General features: G+C 43.1%; 1 protein-coding gene across 1 annotated transcript in view; it reads left to right on the forward strand.

Annotated features, from left to right (window-relative positions):
- atp11b (ATPase phospholipid transporting 11B) overlaps positions 1 to 20,649 on the forward strand; it is a 206,604-nt gene that overhangs the window by 7,302 nt on the left and 178,653 nt on the right. Inside the window, exons 2-6 of the mRNA XM_079504887.1 lie at positions 2,495 to 2,611; positions 6,958 to 7,047; positions 8,721 to 8,801; positions 10,012 to 10,119; positions 10,850 to 10,978. Coding sequence (XP_079361013.1) covers positions 2,495 to 2,611; positions 6,958 to 7,047; positions 8,721 to 8,801; positions 10,012 to 10,119; positions 10,850 to 10,978 — 525 coding nt within the window. The remainder of the gene's footprint in view (positions 1 to 2,494; positions 2,612 to 6,957; positions 7,048 to 8,720; positions 8,802 to 10,011; positions 10,120 to 10,849; positions 10,979 to 20,649) is intronic.

Below are 20,649 nucleotides of genomic sequence, written 5' to 3' on the forward strand. Positions count from 1 at the left end.
ACTCACACCCGTGTGAACTGAGTGGTGTAAGGTCTTATATAGCCTGATCAGCTGTGGTCTGACGTAATGTCTGACGTAATGAAATCACACCCGAGTGAACTGGGTGACCGTAGCAACCATGCTCATTTTTTTAGCACAGACAGACAGACACGTAAACTAACAAAGCCAGTCGTATGAGTGGTTTACACCACTCAAAAACAAAATGTTTCAGAAGTGGAAAATAACCAACAACAAAAGACATAATAGGAAGTGTTAAAGCTTTACTCTCGATTACCCCTAGAAGTGCTATTTGGGGCATTGAAGAGGCATTGTTTCCATTGTGGGATTGTAGATTGGCTGTTTGTCACTGACAAATTCCAATTTCACTGACTGACAAATTGTCAGTCAGTGAAACAAAAACACTCAAGATGTCAGGAATGGACCAGGAGGCAGGCTTGCAGGTTTTTAATGTGTTCCAGGCCTGGATAACATAGGTGGAAACAACTGGACAACTAAAACAAACAGCATAACTTAATAGAGATGTACAGTTGTCATCCTCTCCCCATGAATCAACTGAACCAGTCCCCTTTATATCGTCTACAGACTCCACCCATGGCTAAGTAATCAACTAGAGATGCTCCGATAATCGGCCGATCAGTGATCACCAATTTACCCTTTCTGGAGAAACCGATGTTTTACACCATTTATAAATGATTGACATGTATAAATATCAATCAGATACTGTATATATAGTATAATATTTCACTTTTCACTTTGTGACAGGCCTCACACACAGGAACAGTTTTTATCACTTTTTAAACAATGACAAAAGAAAGAAAACACACACAGAAAAGGAAAAAACACAGTACAAACAGACATGAAAAAATAAAAAAGGAACCAAATACAAACGACACAGCGTTTCAGACCCTGCATGTTACATATCCCTAGGCATTTACCCATACCTATTCATTCTGCTCAATCTTATTAGTATTATAACTCCTTTTTCCATTTTTGTATGAACTATAATATGAGTTCCTGTATCCAAATCTTTTTCAATTTCTCATGCTCAGTTATGTTTAGATGAAAAAAACCTGCATTTTTTCTTTTTTCAATTTTGACATGACCCTTTTTCTCTTAGCTGGCGAATTCAACCTGTTTACATTCAGCGACATTATCCCCAACATATTAGACATTGTTATTCCTTATAGTTCCCTTCATATTTGTTTCCTGCCTAGTCATATTATAGTATTTGCATCCGCTTGTTGACAAAAAAACAAAACAAAAATAAAAAACAAACACATAGCTTCCAAACACGATGTAAAACATCACAGGAACAGTTTTGACGTGAGTTTTGACATATAATAATTTCGAAATATTCAAATTTGCCCCTTACGCACAAGATCGGTATCGGTATCGGCCGATCGTGAGAAAAACAATCAGTGATCGGGATCGGTCCCAAAAAACCTGATCTGAGCATCCCTATAATCAACCAACCTCACTGTACTAGCAATCCAGCCAAGATGCTCCCCATAATGTAATCAGCTCTTCGGGCACCACATCCCACTACACAGGCTTCAAGGCAGCTCCCGCAATAACAGCATCTGTGCAGATAAACACAAGCACATTAGATTCCATGTCACAGCAAAATGTGCAACTTCTATGGGACTGAGAATCTACATGTTACAATTTACCAGCATACAATACAGCATGAACACAATAAATGTCTGTTGTTGAACATCATAAATACAATGAATGTGTATTGTTGAACATTAGACAATTAGTCTGTCAGAGGCTGCTCTGTCACAAGGTTTCTGGGGTGTAGTGTTTGTTGTCCATAGTGTCATTATTGGCAGTGTGTTGAAACCTTTGCCATGATAACAGTAATGCATCTCTGCTTCATATCCTGCCATATCCTGTCTGTTTTGTCAATATCATCATATACCCACAGCCAGAATCGACGTATCTGTTATTTCAAAATAATTGCTGATGTATATCTCCATTGACTTGGTTGGCTATTCAAAAGGAGATATACAAGCTCATATTGTGGCAAGAAGTGACACGCTATGAGCTTGTATATACACTACTTTTGAAGAATTGTGAAAATTTGAATACCATATATTTATATATATTTGAAGTGAACTTTTTAAACTTAAATCTCTGCTACTTGGGGTCCCTAAAACAAAATATTTTGAGATTGGGGTCGGTGGCCAAATTCATATAATTTGTTGGGGGTCCTTGGGGGTCGTTTGACCACCACCACTGATATAGGAACAGTTAATATTTAGTCGTAGGAACGTAGGAACTGATTGGTGTTAAATTATTGTCTTTCTTTTTTGTTTTTCTTATTGCTGTTTTTTATTATTATTTATATATATCTAATCTCGGCATCATTGTAAATGAGGGTTTCCCTCAATACAATGATCGCTCCGATAATTTAAATAAAGGTTGAATGCATTATAATTCAAACTTGACCGACTACTTTGACATTTTCCCCTTGTGTCCCTGCTTCCCACAGGGGTTTGACCCTCCCCACCAGAGTGAGACCAGGACGGTGTACGTGGCTAACCGTTTCCCCCAGCATGGCCACTACGTACCGCAACGCTTTGCTGACAACAGAATCATCTCATCTAAGGTACCATCTAAATGTTCTGAGCACAGCATTGAATTGATTTAGGGGTGTGTGTGCGTGTGCGTGCGTGTGTGCGTGTGTGTGTGTGTGTGTGTGTGTGTGTGTGTCACTTTATATGCATATGCTATTGACCGATGACACGCACACTCTGCAGATTCAGCACCCTCGGCCGTGACCATAGATTGGCGCGCGCGCATGTGTGTGCACGCGTGTGCGTGTATTACTATATTTGAGGACCTTAAACTTTGTGATTTACTGTGTTTCTAAAAGACTATAACTCGTTAGGGCATTTTGGAGGGCCCGCGATTTATTTTGCCCTTTTCCAAAGCTGGAGACATCTTCCCATTAGTACAGTCACTGGAGGGGGTATCATGCACCCCCCAGAAATATACACAGTGTGTGTGTGTGTGTGTGTGTGTGTGTGTGTGTGTGTGTGTGTGTGTGTGTGTGTGTGTGTGTGTGTGTGTGTGTGTGTGTGTGTGTGTGTGTGTGTGTGTGTGTGTGTGTGTGTGTGTGTGTGTGTGTGTGTGTGTGTGTGTGTGTGTGTGTGTGTGTGTGTGCGCGCAAGTGCGCGTGTGCGTCCACAGGGCAAGGAATAAGCCACTTGGAATTGTTGTCCAGTGACAACAATGGAGTAGGGAGGGATGGGTATAACGGATAGTTTTGCAACCGGTTAGACGACATCCTTTACCCGCTTGAAAGTAAGGCTGAAATACAGTTATGACCTACATTCCCAAAGAAAAATGAAAAATGCATTGTGTACACACTATACACAGGATTAACGTCTGTCAGAATGGTATTTATTTAGACTCCTTTTAAACATCCAACGTGTCATAAAATGTTGTAGGCCTAATACATAATAATAATAATACAGGTAAATGGGTAATAATAATTATAAAATACATGTGCAGCTTGTAAAATGTGGTAGCCTACCCAATGTTAATGTTAACATGCTCAGAAGGACAATTATAATAAGGAGGCAACAGTTTGGAAGTATGAGGAGTTTACTCGAGTAAGGAGCCAAGACTTACATGAACTGTTCATGTTAAAGGACCACTTCACCACTTTTCAACATCTCTTCATATAACTGGTCCTCACTAATGTTCATGATAAAACACCACCATTTTTTCCTACTCAGTCTGTGTCTCATAGGAGGGCTTTGGGCAGTTCGGACACCCGTCCACCAGTGACATCATCATTAGGCAGATTTTTTTTTAAACAAGATTTGTTTTAAAATATATTTAGATTGTTATTATCGTGAGAACGATGGCTTCAACGTTTGCATTGCAACTTTTCAGGAAAAGAAAGCCTGCCGTTTCTATTAGCTTGGATTCACCATCGATGATGTCACTGGTGGACGGGTGTCCGAACTGCCCAAAGCCCTCCTATGAGACACAGACTGAGTAGGAAAAAATGGTGGTGTTTTATCATGAACATTAGTGAGGACCAGTTATATGAAGAGATGTTGAAAAGTGGTGAAGTGGTCCTTTAATGGAAACCCCAGTCTGACTCCCAGTCAGTTACATATGATCACAGCCTTTATATCTTTCAGTCCCACAACAGCCAACCCCCAACATCAATCAACCCCCAACATAGCCTCAAGACTTGAGCCTATCAGTTCAACAAATGGGACAGTAACATTGTCAACAAAACAGCACCACAGAGGTGTGACAGATGAGATCATCTCAGATGACTTAGAGGAGATACTCTTTTATAAAGGGGTATTATTAAATGTTTACATCTAAACTTCTACGACACCGCCCGGTTGGACATGGGTGAAGACATTGACATTAACTAAACTAAATCAGATATCCAGTGGAATCAAGCGACCCAGACTAGTGGTTTTCTTGTAAGAGGGAAGGTTAACATGTCAACGTGTTCTGGTGTCAAATAGTTGTACTAAAATCAATTACAGTAATTCCATACCTCACTAACAAAATGTATCATTGCCCCGAATTTGGAGAGAATGAAAAGAAAGAGGCCTATTCAATTTAAATAAATTTGACTTTTGAGCGGCGCAATCGGCTCCAACGTGTGGCTTTGTGTGTGCCATCATGTGGCAAACAAGTCTATGAATTAATTAATTTTATTTGTATAGCACCTTTCCAAACATAGTTAAAGTGCTTTACAGACAGGTTATAAAACAGTAATCCTAAAAACATCAAGACATCAGAAACAATAAAACATGAAAAAAGAACAGGTCAATAAAACAATTAAAAACAATATTAGGAAAATCACTTGGCATACAGATGTGTTTTTAAAAGCGTTTTAAAAGAGGACACTGACTCTGCTGACCTAAGAGCCAAGGGCAGGGAGTTCCAGAGCAAAGGTGCCTGAGCCGCAAAGGCCCGGTCTATGGACTATTTAGTAATGGGTGCCACAGTGCACCATGAGTGGGTGCCAAGTCTGTGTGCTTTATACGAAACTTTGATGACACTTGATTACTTACATGACCGTACATGACCATCATGATAAAAAGGTGCCGCTCACTTCACACAAGTGCAGATTCATTCACCTGATAAAGATGCAAACTGTCAATTCCGATGCCGGCAGGACACCAGATAGAATAGTTAGGATGGTTAAATTCAAAGCACATGCAGTATTTGCCCATAGTGATCAATCAAACTGTGATCCATATCGGTTGGAGCCTTGGAGGTGTTCCAGTGTCCTGCCCTCCTCCCGTGGCTGATAAACTCTTATTCAAATTATTCTGTGCGCAATGCACAGACTATACTTTAAAAATTACATATTTAGGTCAATGCTAAAGAAGGCAGTATGTCCTCATGTGGATGCATACAGTAAGTTCAGTGGAAATGCTGCCTTAGCAGTCTATAATTCCTTTTATAGATTGTATAGAGAGTGCTATACATTATTGATGTTGTCCGTGTGGCTGCCCAGTAATGTTTTCTCCTCAGTGTCAGATTGTTATACACACTCTTATAAAGTAAAATGAACACGGACGGATTTGGACTGTGCAATCTGATCCTATTAGTGAGCTCAGAGCAGGCTTTGGTCGGGCTGGGTTGGATGAGTGTTCTGCTGGACCACTGCTAATGCCAGGCCAAATTAATTAGTAGTTCAGCGGGTGTCTATTCAGCCTCCTACTGCTCAGACAGTGAGTATGAGGCTGAGCAGCAGGAATGTGTGATTAACATTAACAATGAGAGAGGGGTCAACAGGATGCTGATGGGGATGCTAATATTTCGTCACTGTTGGGTGGAAACCAGCTTGTTAAGATCCTTGTCCAAAATCGTTCCTTTTTTATTATTTTAAACATTTTTAAATGGTGAAAACAGGCGATCTACGAGCGGATCTGCGTCACGACGGGATGTGAGCTTGTAGATCTGCTATTTTCACTAATTTTGTGCGACAATCTTGAAAGATGAACTATTGGGAACTAATTTAATAATAAATAAGTATTAATACAAAAAATGTAAACTTTAAAGTTTAAATATGGAGTTATAAGGTTTCTGCCAAACAGCAAGGATTTAAATGTTTGTTGGTTATGTTTTTCAGAAGTTTACCAAATAATGCAAGAACGTATATCGATAGATAACTTAATAAATAACTAAATACTAGTATGTTCTGAATTCACCTACAGTAGGGCATTCACTTCTAGTCATTTTTACTAGTTGACTAGTTGCCTAGTTTTTTTCTTTTTCTGTGTACTGTAAACTGTGTACATTGGTGACTATAACTATAATCTACCTGATCTTGAGGCCTACAAAATCGGGAAAAAAATAAAAAAATAAACTTTTTTTTTTATCAACTAGTCAACTAGTACCAACAAGGTCGACTAGTGGATTTACTGGTCGACTAGTGGATGTACTAGTCGACTAGTAAACTAGTCGACTAGTTGCTTAATGCCCTAACCTACAGTAGGTTGCTTTCTTTACTAACAACAATGCTTACTGTTGTACAGTACACATGTCATGGGGTATAACGGAAAAAGTAAAACTATGTGGTAGAAATAGCCACTGTGACTGGAAAATACAAAACGACTGAACACTGAACAGAATGTTAACTAACAACAACAGTCAAATGAATAGATGACATGTTCTACACATTTGTAATCATTACCTGGTATAGATTTTCTTTTTCCAGGGAAGCAGAGTAAAATGGATGCATCTTGTGAGGAATATCCTCCCAGCCATTAGAATTCCTTGTCGTCAGTGATGAGACCCCCAGGGAATCTGTAGGCTTTGTAGAGAATCATTTAACCTGGTCAGACAATAAAGTGGGAGCAGAAATGTATATGGGTTTTATGCTAATCTGCTGGTTACTAGCACATTGTAGCTGTTGGTTTAACTCTCTCTCTGTCTGTCTCTGCTTGTCTCTCTCTCTCTCAGTACACCATTTGGAACTTTGTGCCCAAGAATCTGTTTGAGCAGTTCAGGAGGATAGCCAACTTCTATTTCCTTGTGATCTTCCTCGTACAGGTAAGACACACACACACACACACACACACACACACACACACACACACACACACACACACACGCACACACACACACACACACACACACACACACACGCACACGTCAAGCACGCAATATACATGCTTCCAAGCACAGTACGTGTGCATGCGTGCGTGCGTGCGTGCGTGCGTGCGTGCGTGCGTGCCCTGACTTCAAATGGAATGAGAAGGATCTGTCTCTGTGTTAAAGTATACTTAAACACATTAAGTGACATATTCGCACATCATGCATGACTTGAACCAACCCTAGGAGTTGAGCCTTCAGCTTGCATCAGTCAACCTGGGGTCAAATATAAGCCGTTTCTGTCAAATTATATTCGGCTGCTCTTCATTTGTGCTGGCGTATCGGCTTGACCCTGTCTAAAGCAGCTGTCATCTCACCCAGTAACATGTCAGGAAAACGACATCAAATAGGTCTCCAGTCCGGGGAAATAATACCTCGTTTTGCAGTGTTGACATTTGTTTTTATAGCTGAACGGGTTCTTGGATTACCATTTTGCATTCCTTGATTCCTCACACTTAAGGTCAAGAGGGTTGTTGGTGTAAATGTTTCATCTATTTTGTAGTTGTGTGATCCAAATGGTCATTTGAAAGCAAATCATATTGCCCTATGCCCATATGTTGGTAAATGTTTTCAGTTGGGGAAAATGTGCAGGCTACGTGAATGCAGTCAATACTGTGATGTGCCTGATCTATTATGCACCACAGCACGTCAGCACCATAAATTGTGACTTTGGCCAACAGTTGCACTGTCTGTCGTGCAAGGTACAAACTCGATTTCCCCCGCAGTTTCCCCATGCCCTGGCAAAGCCCTGGTTAGGCAACCAGACCTGGCAGAGATCTGCGCTTCGAGGAGTGCACTTTTCTAGGAATTTATGTGCAACATAAGACAAGGTTGTCTTACACAATTGTTGCAGGGTTTGTTTAGATATTCCAGTGATGTAACGTTGCCTGTTTTTATCCGCACAAATAAAAACCCTTTGTGCTGCACCACCTCATACGGGATGACATGTTTCTCACTGTGGTTTGACCTTTTAGAGGATGTGAGAAGTGAATAATAAACGTTCCAAACACTGACGTACACTCTTGAGGTTTCCTTGTTTGACAATATTGCCTACTTACTATACTGTTTGCTCAATCGATCTTTTACTCAATCACTATCTCTACAGACTAATTCATGCTTCGGCGACATAGTGTCATGTGACACCTCACAGACAAAGATGATGCAAATCTGACATCAAGTAGAGCCTTTTAGAGGTTTGACGATGGATACCTGCTGGAATTGTAAGGTTGCCAGTACTGACCTTTGGAACAGTGAATGGATGACTCGGATGAAAAGAAAAAGGTTGACACGGTGACAAAGCTAGTTTACTACTGAGCTTCTTGTTGTTATGAATCAATAGCTTTGTTTGCTGTATTCACAGAAACCTCAGCTGGGCTTGGCGTCTGGTTTCTGTCACCAAAACATAACTCAGGCCTGTCTGTCTGTCTGTCTGTCTGTCTGTCTGTCTGTCTGTCTGTCTGTCTGTCTGTCTGTCTGTCTGTCTGTCTGTCTGTCTGTCTGTAACCAATCCTTGGCTTGCTGTATACTTCTCATTTTGATGCGTTCCTCTCTCTCTGTGTCTTTGTCTCTAGTTGATGATAGACACCCCTACTTCCCCAGTCACCAGCGGCCTGCCTCTCTTCTTTGTCATCACAGTAACTGCCATTAAACAGGTGAGAAAGAACACACACACACACACACACACACACACACACACACACACACACACACACACACACACACACACACACACACACACACACACTTAACTTCCTCTCTTTGTGCAAATATGGAACTACAGTAATGTAAACGGCCCTGATAATAAATACAGTGGTTGTCAGTGTACTTTTAATAACCACTGCCACCGCCTCCGGTATTATGCTCATTACCAAGTTGTTATTCAGGGATTCTAGTAGAGGACTTCATCATTCTTAACCTTATTATTTTAAACTTTGGCCACATTTGATACGAACGTCCAACATTGTAACATTATATATATGACGGAAAGTAAGGAAATGCATCCCATCATAGGACCCCTTTAACCCTGCAGGGGCTTCAAGATATCAAATTCAATATAAACTACGAAGATGAAATCTTGTGGAATTGTGAAGTGTGGTTGCCTATCTCTATAGCAGACGGTTTTCAACCCTTTTCATATCAAGGCCCATTATTTATTGGGTGTTTGAGCCACGGGCCACCATTTGATGACATTCAGCCTATCAGACCCCAAACTTAGAATATGTAGGTCCATTTGGTTACCAACTCCATCATTTAGCTGGGGACCACCTGGAATCCCTTCAAGGACCACTGGTGGTCCCCGGACCACTGGTTGAAAACCACTGCTCTATAGGAATATTGTTCAATTAGAAGACTTGAGTTGGGTATGTCACCGTATGCTGTTTGATCAGATCAGGGCAAAGCCCACAAATGCCTTGGGAAGAGTTCCAAACCGCTGGCCAATCGGGGGGGAGAATAGAGAGTTATTGCACGATTTAAACGTTTTTTTAAACGTTTCCAGTGATTTAAGTGCTGGAGTGCAATAACAATAGTTTGCTTGCCTATAGGCGACCACACCAATGAGAGGTTTTATTTATTTATTCATTTTGACACTTGTAACTTAGCTACAATGAAATGTTTAAGATACTGTGGTGTGATCTTTCCCCCTCTATCTGCTCTGCAGAGACTCCGGTGGACTGGAGTGACTGTCAGCCGCTGCGGTTGATCAGTCATTGGCTGACTTTCATTTAAGGGCTTTGAGGATTGGCTGAGACATCTGTCAGTCACTGTGGCTGTCTGGTCATTGGCTGATTTCTCTCCTATAGGGCTATGAGGATTGGCTGAGACATAAGGCTGTCTGGTCATTGGCTGATTTCTCTCCTATAGGGCTATGAGGATTGGCTGAGACATAAGGCGGACAACGAGGTGAACGGCGCTCCAGTGTTTGTGGTTCGCAGTGGAAGTCTGGTCCAAACCAAATCCAAGAACATCAGGGTAAGTAAGACGGGCTGGGCTGGAGCATTCCACTTTACTGGAGAACATGTTTTACAAAGAACCACATTGCTATTAAAGGAGTGAAGCAGAATTAGAGGCTAAACCTGCCCCACCTATGGATGTGTGTGTACTGTACCTCTAGGCGGGGGACATAGTGACAGTCCTATGGATGTGTGTGTGTGTGTAATGTACCTCTAGGTGGGGGACATAGTGACAGTCCTATGGATGTGTGTGTGTGTGTAATGTACCTCTAGGTGGGGGACATAGTGACAGTCCTATGGATGTGTGTGTGTGTGTGTAATGTACCTCTAGGTGGGGGACATAGTGACAGTCCTATGGATGTGTGTGTGTGTGTGTAATGTACCTCTAGGTGGGGGACATAGTGACAGTCCTATGGATGTGTGTGTAATGTACCTCTAGGTGGGGGACATAGTGACAGTCCTATGGATGTGTGTGTGTGTGTGTGTGTGTGTGTGTGTGTGTACTGTACCTCTAGGTGGGGGACATAGTGACAGTCCTATGGATGTGTGTGTGTGTGTGTGTAATGTACCTCTAGGTGGGGGACATAGTGACAGTCCTATGGATGTGTGTGTGTGTGTAATGTACCTCTAGGTGGGGGACATAGTGACAGTCCTATGGATGTGTGTGTGTGTGTAATGTACCTCTAGGTGGGGGACATAGTGACAGTCCTATGGATGTGTGTGTGTGTGTGTGTGTACTGTACCTCTAGGTGGGGGACATAGTGCGTGTGGCTAAAGATGAGACGTTCCCAGCTGACCTGGCGTTGCTGTCCTCAGACCGAGCAGATGGCACCTGTCACATCACGACGACCAGCCTCGACGGAGAGACCAACCTCAAGGTGTGTGTGTGTGTGTGTGTGTGTGTGTGTGCGCGCTTATGTGCGCGAGCGCGTCCATTACTTAGAATCATAACAAACCTTGGGTATCGATGTAGATTTGCCATACTGACATTTGGAAGCCTGGGCCATGTACATAAACTGACCACGAGTGGCCAGTTTGTCAACCCCGTTATATTTGTTTCCCTGTAAAATGAATTGCAATTGTGTGTGTGTGTGTGTGTGTGTGTGTGTGTGTGTGTGTGGGGGGGGGGGGGGGTGTTTATCCTTTTCCCGTTGAGAAATGGAACAACTCTTCTCACGTGTTCCACTACTATAGTCTCTATATTTCATGTTGCCCCGGCGAAGACCTTCTGAGGTTGAAACATGTTGGCATTTGCTTTTTAATAATTCAAGGAGCTGTCCCTCCTTTTTACTCCTGAGTGACCCGACATGTTTTAATCATGTTTGATCTTTGAGCACCATTGACTCTTTTTACTATACATATATTTTTATATCTCCTGTGAGCATCTGGATGTTCTTGTTTTTTTCTAACTCTTGTAGACTGTTTAGTGTCGATTGTAATACAGTATATTTTGATATGTGCATTTGAGTGCAAACATGAATGTAATATGTATGGAATACACATGTACTTGACACAGTACTGCTGGCAATCTTTGTCTATGTCTACATGGGCGTGCCTTCTGGTTAAACATGTAAAGCTCTTCATATATGCATAACGCCCTGGTCGGAAAATTACCATCATATATTTCATCCATGTTACCTCAGAAACCTAGCATTGTAAGTCGCTCCAGTGATTGGCTTGGCCTTCTGGTCCCTTTTGCCAACTCTGGACTTGGAAAGGCTGCTTTCAGCATCGGTGCACCTGATTCTTGGAATCTCTTGCAACAAGAACTTAAACTTAAAACCCTGGCATCAATTGGTCATTTTAGGAATATACTCGATAACCGTCCATCACCTGTATGTAGCTGTTTTAACTGAAGCTGAATATATAATTGTTTTAACGGATTGTTGTAACTAATTGTCTCCACCAGGCCGAAGGCATGGGGAGAGAGTATGTTTTGCACTCCGTCCGTGTGTCCGTGTGTGTGTGTGTGTGTCCGTCCGTCTGTTACCAGCTAATCTCCGGCACCGTTAACCCGGTCGATGCCAAACTTTGCACACACACTCCCTGAATGCCAACGATGAACCTCTGCCCCACATTTTCCAGAACGGCCTGTTATAGCGCCACCAGGAGGCCGCTTTGTGCAAAACAAGTTTTTGGACAGTACACCTACAGATTTTGTCCAAACATCACACAAATTGGTACACAGTCTCTCTAGAGCCATTCAACGAAACAGGTCTTTCAGATTTCTCAGACTCCATCCTGATTGGCTAAGATTGGCTTCCAAAGTTCGCAGGAGTGCTCAGTTTCAAACAAAATGCTGCAAATCATGAACACATCGTGTGATTTCCGTGAAATTGTGCACGCACATTCCCACTAGGCCGAGGAAGAAATGCCACATGAACATTTTCAACTCAGCCTCATGGTGGCGCTATAACTGGCCGAAAAGTGTTTTTACCTCTAACTGCATGGATCTGTGGATAACTTTGTATGCCAACTCCCTAGAGGCCAAGGAAAAACCTTTGCCTGGAATTTTTCACATCTGCTCTTTATAGCGCCACCAGGAGGCCGACATATGTAAAACACATTTTCTAATATTACTCCTTCAGATTTTATCCAAATTTCACGCAAATCAGTACACATGTTCTCCATAGTCATGTGATCAAGACGGGTTTGTTTGATTTCTCATAATCCACCCTCATTGGCTACGATTGGCTTCTAAACTTTTCAGGAGTAGCCCGCTTTGTACCCGTTTTGTACAAATCGCCACAACTACTCAACGCAGCCACGTCTCACACACACACACACACACACACACACACACACACACACACACACACACGTTTATATATTACTCCTACACATTTTGCCAAACATCACACACACTGGTGGAGACCTGTGCCCGGAAGGGCACTTTTTCTAGTTGTTGTTGTATTACTACTTTTTAATTGTTTATATGTAATCTCGGCATCATTGTAAATGAGGGGTTCCCCTCAATGGTCTCTCCGAGAATTTAAATAAAGGTTGAATGGGAAAAAAAAGCCACTCTCCCCTGCTATGGTGAAAGTAGATAGTCACCGATTATTTTTCGGTTTTGGTCCATTATGTTTGGTTTTGGTCATGTTGTTGCTGCTCTAGCATCATTATGTTTGGTTTTGGTCATGTTGTTGCTGCTCTAGCATCATTATGTTTGGTTTTGGTCATGTTGTTGCTGCTCTAGCATCATTATGTTTGGTTTTGGTCATGTTGTTGCTGCTCTAGCATCATTATGTTTGGTTTTGGTCATGTTGTTGCTGCTCTAGCATCATTATGTTTGGTTTTGGTCATGTTGTTGCTGCTCTAGCATCATAATGTTTGGTTTTGGTCATATTGTTGCTGCTCTAGCATCATTATGTTTGGTTTTGGTCATATTGTTGCTGCTCTAGCATCATTATGTTTGGTTTTGGTCATGTTGTTGCTGCTCTAGCATCATTATGTTTGGTTTTGGTCATATTGTTGCTGCTCTAGCATCATTATGTTTGGTTTTGGTCATGTTGTTGCTGCTCTAGCATCATTATGTTTGGTTTTGGTCATATTGTTGCTGCTCTAGCATCATTATGTTTGGTTTTGGTCATGTTGTTGCTGCTCTAGCATCATTATGTTTGGTTTTGGTCATGTTGTTGCTGCTCTAGCATCATAATGTTTGGTTTTGGTCATGGTAATCATTGGGATCAGAATCACATGGGATTCTCCAATCCTGAAGTGAGTGGTGCAACTCCGTGTGGGGTCCCCGTGGGGTCCGGGAAGTTCCAGACCCACAGTAACGTGGCCAGGGTGCCGCCCCGCGTCCGAAACGGTCGAGAAATGACATAGTTACTGTGTGGGGGTCCCCGGGGGTCCCTGGAACATCCAGACCCCCAGAAATGCGGCCAGGAGGCCGGGCCGTTTCCGGCGATTCTTGGAATCTCTTGCAAAAATAACTTAAACCCTGGCATCAATTGGAGTTACCAACCAAGCTATTTTCGTGCATGGACAGACAGACCCAGGGGCAGACAGACAGACCCAGGGACACACATAGCTGTGTAATGGAGTGGTTGCACCACTCAAAAATAAAAAACACTGAAAACAAAATAAGTCCAAACCATAATTTTATTTAAAAGGTTTGGCTGTTATAGTCTGCTTTGTAGTAAAATACACACAAACATGATGCACATGCGCGCGTGACTGCCTTTGGCAGACTGTGTGTCTGCCACAGGCTCCAACTCTCCATCTCAACCAAGGGACTTTCCATTAGCGTAAATTCTCCAGCAGTCATGCATGTTAAATCTGTCCTCATATGACACCCACACCCACACTACTAGCTACTTCCACTGTCCCTGGCAATCTGTCCTCATATGACACCCACACTACTAGCTACTTCCACTGTCCCTGACAATCTGTCCTCATATGACACCCACACTACTAGCTACTTCCACTGTCCCTGGCAATCTGTCCTCATATGACACCCACACTACTAGCTACTTCCACTGTCCCTGGCAATCTGTCCTCATATGACACCCACACTACTAGCTACTTCCACTGTCCCTGGCAATCTGTCCTCATATGACACCCACACTACTAGCTACTTCCACTGTCCCTGGCAATCTGTCCTCATATGACACCCACACTACTAGCTACTTCCACTGTCCCTGGCAATCAGATCTTATACAGTAGGAGTGATTTCTAGTGGCTACGAATCACAATATATGATTGAAAACAGAAAGGATTGCCCAAACATATTTCACCAGCAGCAATAATAATAACAAGAAGCTCGACCCGCTCTGAGGGTTGAGCGCCCAGTCGCCTAGTCAGCACGTCTGACACACACTCAGCCCTCCTCCCTGCGTCTCTCTCGCTCTTAATCCAGAGCGATTTACAGTAAGCAAGATACATCAAATACATCAAAAACAGTCATCATGTATTGTACGTAAGCTAAGACCCTAACAGTGGAATATCTATGTAATGAAACTATGCATATATACTATATACTGTATATATATACTATGTCTACATAAAATCTATCTAAGTTACTTAAGTTTAGGCTTTGCATACGCCTGTAAGGTCGCTGAGGCTATAGGGCAAGTGCTACGGCAAGTGCTACGGGCTAAAATGGAGTCTGAAGAGGTGGGTTTTCAGACGACGGTGGAAGATTGAATGACGTTGAATTTGAAGCATCAAAGCATATCTCTGTTCGACTGCACTGTAATTATTATTATATTTCACGGTCTGATAATGCTCTCCAAAATTCTCACGTCACTCCCCTTCTCCGTTCCCTCCATTGGCTCCCGGTCGCTGCCCACACAGAGTACAAAACTCTGATGCTGGCATTCAAAGCAACCAAAGGTATGGCACCGCCATATCTTGTACCTTCGCTAAAACGCCGGGACAACGCTCCACACGTCCCAAACTCTTCTCCCTTCTGGCTCCAAAACTATGGAATGCACTTCCCATTACAATCAGAACTGCAGATTCACTCCCGATCTTCCACCGCAGTCTGAAAACGCACCTCTTCAGACTCCATCTTAGCCCATAGCACTTGCCATAGTACTTGCCCTGGCCTCGACCTCCTACAGGCGTATGCACAGGCTCAATTTATGTAACTTAAATGAAACTTTATGTAGACATAGCACTCTATAGTGTATACACTATATAGATAGATATTCCACTGTTAGGTTCTTAAGCTTACGTAGGATTCATGATGACTTTTTATGTTTTGATGTATTACCATGTTTTTTGTTCTTACTTATTGTAAATCGCTCTGGATTAAGAGCGTCTGCTAAATGCCTAAATTGTGATCTAGGAAGCGAGAGAGCTGATGGTATTATGTGTGCAGGGGAGGTGTACGGTGTGCTATGTGGTCAAAATAGTGCAGTGCGCACTTGATTTGACTTCGTTATGAAAATTGTTATCAAAATTGGCAAAATGGTGATCCATGGGGTAAACTTTGAAATGATACAAAATTATTGAATTATGATCAAGTAAGGCATTCATTTACAAAAAAACTCAAAAAGTTAAAATATTGCTAAGAGATACTGACAGCAACGATGCATAGTTTTTCACAAAACTGTTTTTAGAATCATTTTTAGATATACCGGTAGGTCTCAGGTCTTAACTCCAGATTAACTCCAGCCCAACCACTCCTTTACTACACTATTATCATAATTTGTCAGCAGGGCTGGGCAGGACAGGGCTGACATGTTTAAGTTGCCAAATGTACTACATTCAAATGAAATGTAAAAGCAAACGTAAAATGTGGAGATCTTATATCGTAGGCTTTTAAGACATGCAGCATGTGTACTGTATGTGTATTACGTTGTTAAGCCAATAGACATATTCAACAACAACAAAAACTCCTGGTGTGGCACTGCACCATGCTCCTTTTAAGATTAGGCAATGGACACTGTTTGCTGATCCTTAACAAAAACAAACACACGCACACTGGTTTCAGACTTGTGCTTCGTCACGCTATCTACTGTAGCTAACACAAAGAAACAACTGTTTGGCTAGCCTATAGTGGGCTGACAAACAAACATCTAAATGGAGAACACCGACTATACTGTAGTGTATATTGGGGTTGTGGGAGAGCTGTACTGTAGTGTATTGTATTGGGGTTGTTGGAGAGCTTTACTGTAGTGTATTGTATTGGGGTTGTGGGAGAGCTGTACTGTAGTGTATTGTATTGGGGTTGTGGGAGAGCTGTACTGTAGTGTATTGTATTGGGGTTGTGGGAGAGCTGTAGTGTTGTGTATTGTATTGGGGTTGTGGGAGAGCTGTAGTGTATTGTATTGGGGTTGTGGGAGAGCTGTAGTGTATTGTATTGGGGTTGTGGGAGAGCTGTAGTGTATTGTATTGGGGTTGTGGGAGAGCAGTAGTGTAGTGTATTGGGGTTGTGGGAGAGCAGTAGTGTAGTGTATTGTATTGGGGTTGTGGGAGAGCTGTCGTGTAGTGTATTGGGGTTGTGGGAGAGCAGTAGTGTAGTGTATTGTATTGGGGTTGTGGGAGAGCTGTCGTGTAGTGTATTGTATTGGGGTTGTGGGAGAGCTGTAGTGTATTGTATTGGGGTTGTGGGAGAGCTGTAGTGTATTGTATTGGGGTTGTGGGAGAGCTGTACTGTTGTGTATTGTATTGGGGTTGTGGGAGAGCAGTAGTGTAGTGTATTGTATTGGGGTTGTGGGAGAGCTGTAGTGTATTGTATTGTATTGGGGTTGTGGGAGAGCTGTACTGTTGTGTATTGTATTGGGGTTGTGGGAGAGCTGTCGTGTATTGTATTGGGGTTGTGGGAGAGCTGTACTGTCGTGTATTGTATTGGGGTTGTGGGAGAGCTGTACTGTCGTGTATTGGGGTTGTGGGAGAGCTGTACTGTCGTGTATTGGGGTTGTGGGAGAGCTGTACTGTCGTGTATTGGGGTTGTGGTAGAGCTGTACTGTCGTGTATTGGGGTTGTGGGAGAGCTGTACTGTTGTGTATTGGGGTTGTGGGAGAGCTGTACTGTCGTGTATTGGGGTTGTGGGAGAGCTGTACTGTCGTGTATTGGGGTTGTGGGAGAGCTGTACTGTCGTGTAATGGGGTTGTGGGAGAGCTGTACTGTCGTGTAATGGGGTTGTGGAGGTAGAGCTGTACTGTCGTGTATTGGGGTTGTGGGAGAGCTGTACTGTCGTGTATTGGGGTTGTGGTAGAGCTGTACTGTCGTGTATTGGGGTTGTGGGAGAGCTGTACTGTAGTGTATTGAGGTTGTGGGAGAGCTGTACTGTCGTGTATTGTATTGGGGTTGTGGGAGAGCTGTACTGTCGTGTATTGGGGTTGTGGTAGAGCTGTACTGTCGTGTATTGGGGTTGTGGGAGAGCTGTACTGTCGTGTATTGTATTGGGGTTGTGGGAGAGCTGTACTGTCGTGTATTGTATTGGGGTTGTGGGAGAGCTGTACTGTCGTGTATTGGGGTTGTGGTAGACTGTACTGTCGTGTATTGGGGTTGTGGGAGAGCTGTACTGTCGTGTATTGTATTGGGGTTGTGGGAGAGCTGTACTGTCGTGTATTGGGGTTGTGGTAGAGCTGTACTGTAGTGTATTGGGGTTGTGGGAGAGCTGTACTGTCGTGTATTGTATTGGGGTTGTTGGAGAGCTGTACTGTCGTGTATTGGGGTTGTGGGAGAGCTGTACTGTCGTGTATTGGGGTTGTGGGAGAGCTGTACTGTCGTGTATTGGGGTTGTGGGAGAGCTGTACTGTCGTGTATTGGGGTTGTGGGAGAGCTGTACTGTCGTGTATTGGGGTTGTGGGAGAGCTGTACTGTCGTGTATTGGGGTTGTGGGAGAGCTGTACTGTCGTGTATTGGGGTTGTGGGAGAGCTGTACTGTCGTGTATTGGGGTTGTGGGAGAGCTGTGCTGTCGTGTATTGGGGTTGTGGGAGAGCTGTACTGTAGTGTATTGGGGTTGTGGGAGAGCTGTACTGTAGTGTATTGGGGTTGTTGGAGAGCTGTACTGTCGTGTATTGGGGTTGTGGGAGAGCTGTACTGTAGTGTATTGGGGTTGTTGGAGAGCTGTACTGTCGTGTATTGGGGTTGTGGGAGAGCTGTACTGTAGTGTATTGGGGTTGTGGGAGAGCTGTACTGTCGTGTATTGGGGTTGTGGGAGAGCTGTACTGTCGTGTATTGAGGTTGTGGGAGAGCTGTACTGTCGTGCGGTGGTTCCCAAAGTGGGGTCCGGGGACCCCCAGGGTTCCTTGTGGATGGCTCAGATGGTAATAATAGCTTTCCTCAAGATATCTTGTTGATGGCTTGGATTGGGTTAAAAGTACATCATAATTGTATTGATAGATCCTTTCATTTGAAATGGTTGATACAGTAGCTCCTCTCGTGAGTTTAGTACAAGAGGTAGAGAGAGAGAGACAGAGACACTGCACTCACTTAAGGCAAAAGAATGTCACGTTCAATGTCAATGTTGCAGACGAACAAAACACTTGTAAAACCCCACCCACTGCAGGAGCATGCTGGACTACTACATTCATTACAGAGTAAGTCACCTTACAGTGAGGGGTATGGTAGGAGATTTACTTCTGTTACGCAGGCGCAGAACAGTGCCATCAACTGTTTGTCAGCTCTAGGGTGTGCGTTCGGGAGCAATCTTTAACACATACCGAGACATCTCCCACTCCCAGTGTAGACTGTAAGCCAAGTCAGTTTAGTGTGTTTAATCCTTAAAACAAAATGTACAGAAATGACAAGGGGTAAAGATCCACGTAACCCTTTTCTAAGGAAAGGTTGCCATTTGCAATCATTAGATGGTTCCACCAGCCAATATAAATAAGCCGTAATGGAGGCAGTGGCATTCTGATTAGAGATCATTTAGGTAACTGCCTGCAGGCAGGTGAGGAGAAGAGACGAGAGAATTAAAAAGAACATTCCCTTTCAACTTGGAAATCTGAAACTAATCATTATTAATTATTATTAATTTTAGCCCCAAGACAGAGAGCAGGTTAGAAAGAGGCAATGAGATACAGGGGGTAACCTTAAATAAAACAAGGCAGATGGTGGGAAGGAAGGTCCAGTAGGGTTTTATTCTGTTTTCATTAGGTATAGGAAGGAAGGCCAGTAGGGTTTTATTCTGTTTTCATTAGGTATAGGAAGGAAGGCCCAGTAGGGTTTTCATTAGGTATAGGAAGGAAGGCCCAGTAGGGTTTTCATTAGGTATAGGAAGGAAGGCCCAGTAGGGTTTTATTCTGTTTTCATTAGGTATAGGAAGGAAGGCCCAGTAGGGATTCTGTTTTCATTAGGTATAGGAAGGAAGGCCCAGTAGGGTTTTCATTAGGTATAGGAAGGAAGGCCCAGTAGGGTTTTCATTAGGTATAGGAAGGAAGGCCCAGTAGGGTTTTCATTAGGTATAGGAAGGAAGGCCCAGTAGGGTTTTATTCTGTTTTCATTAGGTATAGGAAGGAAGGCCCAGTAGGGTTTTCATTAGGTATAGGAAGGAAGGCCCAGTAGGGTTTTCATTAGGTATAGGAAGGAAGGCCCAGTAGGGTTTTCATTAGGTATAGGAAGGAAGGCCCAGTAGGGTTTTCATTAGGTATAGGAAGGAAGGCCCAGTAGGGTTTCTATGGAAGAAATAAAGTTAGAATTAGTAACATGCACCAGGGTTGGATTGGGGATGAGTCCCTGTGACATACTAGCGTCATGTCTAGGGGGGTGTACTTGTACATCAAGCTGTCTTACGCTACAGAAACAGGAGATGGGTTCCTGCCCCTATGGGCCTCATGGCTCGGCAAGGCTTACTTACTTAATCTTCACCAGCCAATGTTGGAGTGTGTAGCGCTTACCGTCCGATCCTGCATCCTTCCACCAAGATTTGAGCTTCATTCTGAGGAGAGGTTCAGCAAACATTTATAGCACTGGACCGATCAGACCAGGGCTGCTGGCAATCAGACCCCAGCTTGAATTAGCATGTAAACAGGCACTTCCACCTCCCTTCCATTACTTGCCCCAGTGCTCTGTAGTCTGTACTGTCTTTGAGGCTGGAACCTCTCCTCCGCCCTCTGTTCACCTTGGTGGAGACGGCAATTGGAG

The sequence above is a fragment of the Electrona antarctica genome (genome assembly GCF_951216825.1).
Source record: "Electrona antarctica genome assembly, chromosome: 7".
NCBI lineage: Eukaryota > Metazoa > Chordata > Actinopteri > Myctophiformes > Myctophidae > Electrona > Electrona antarctica.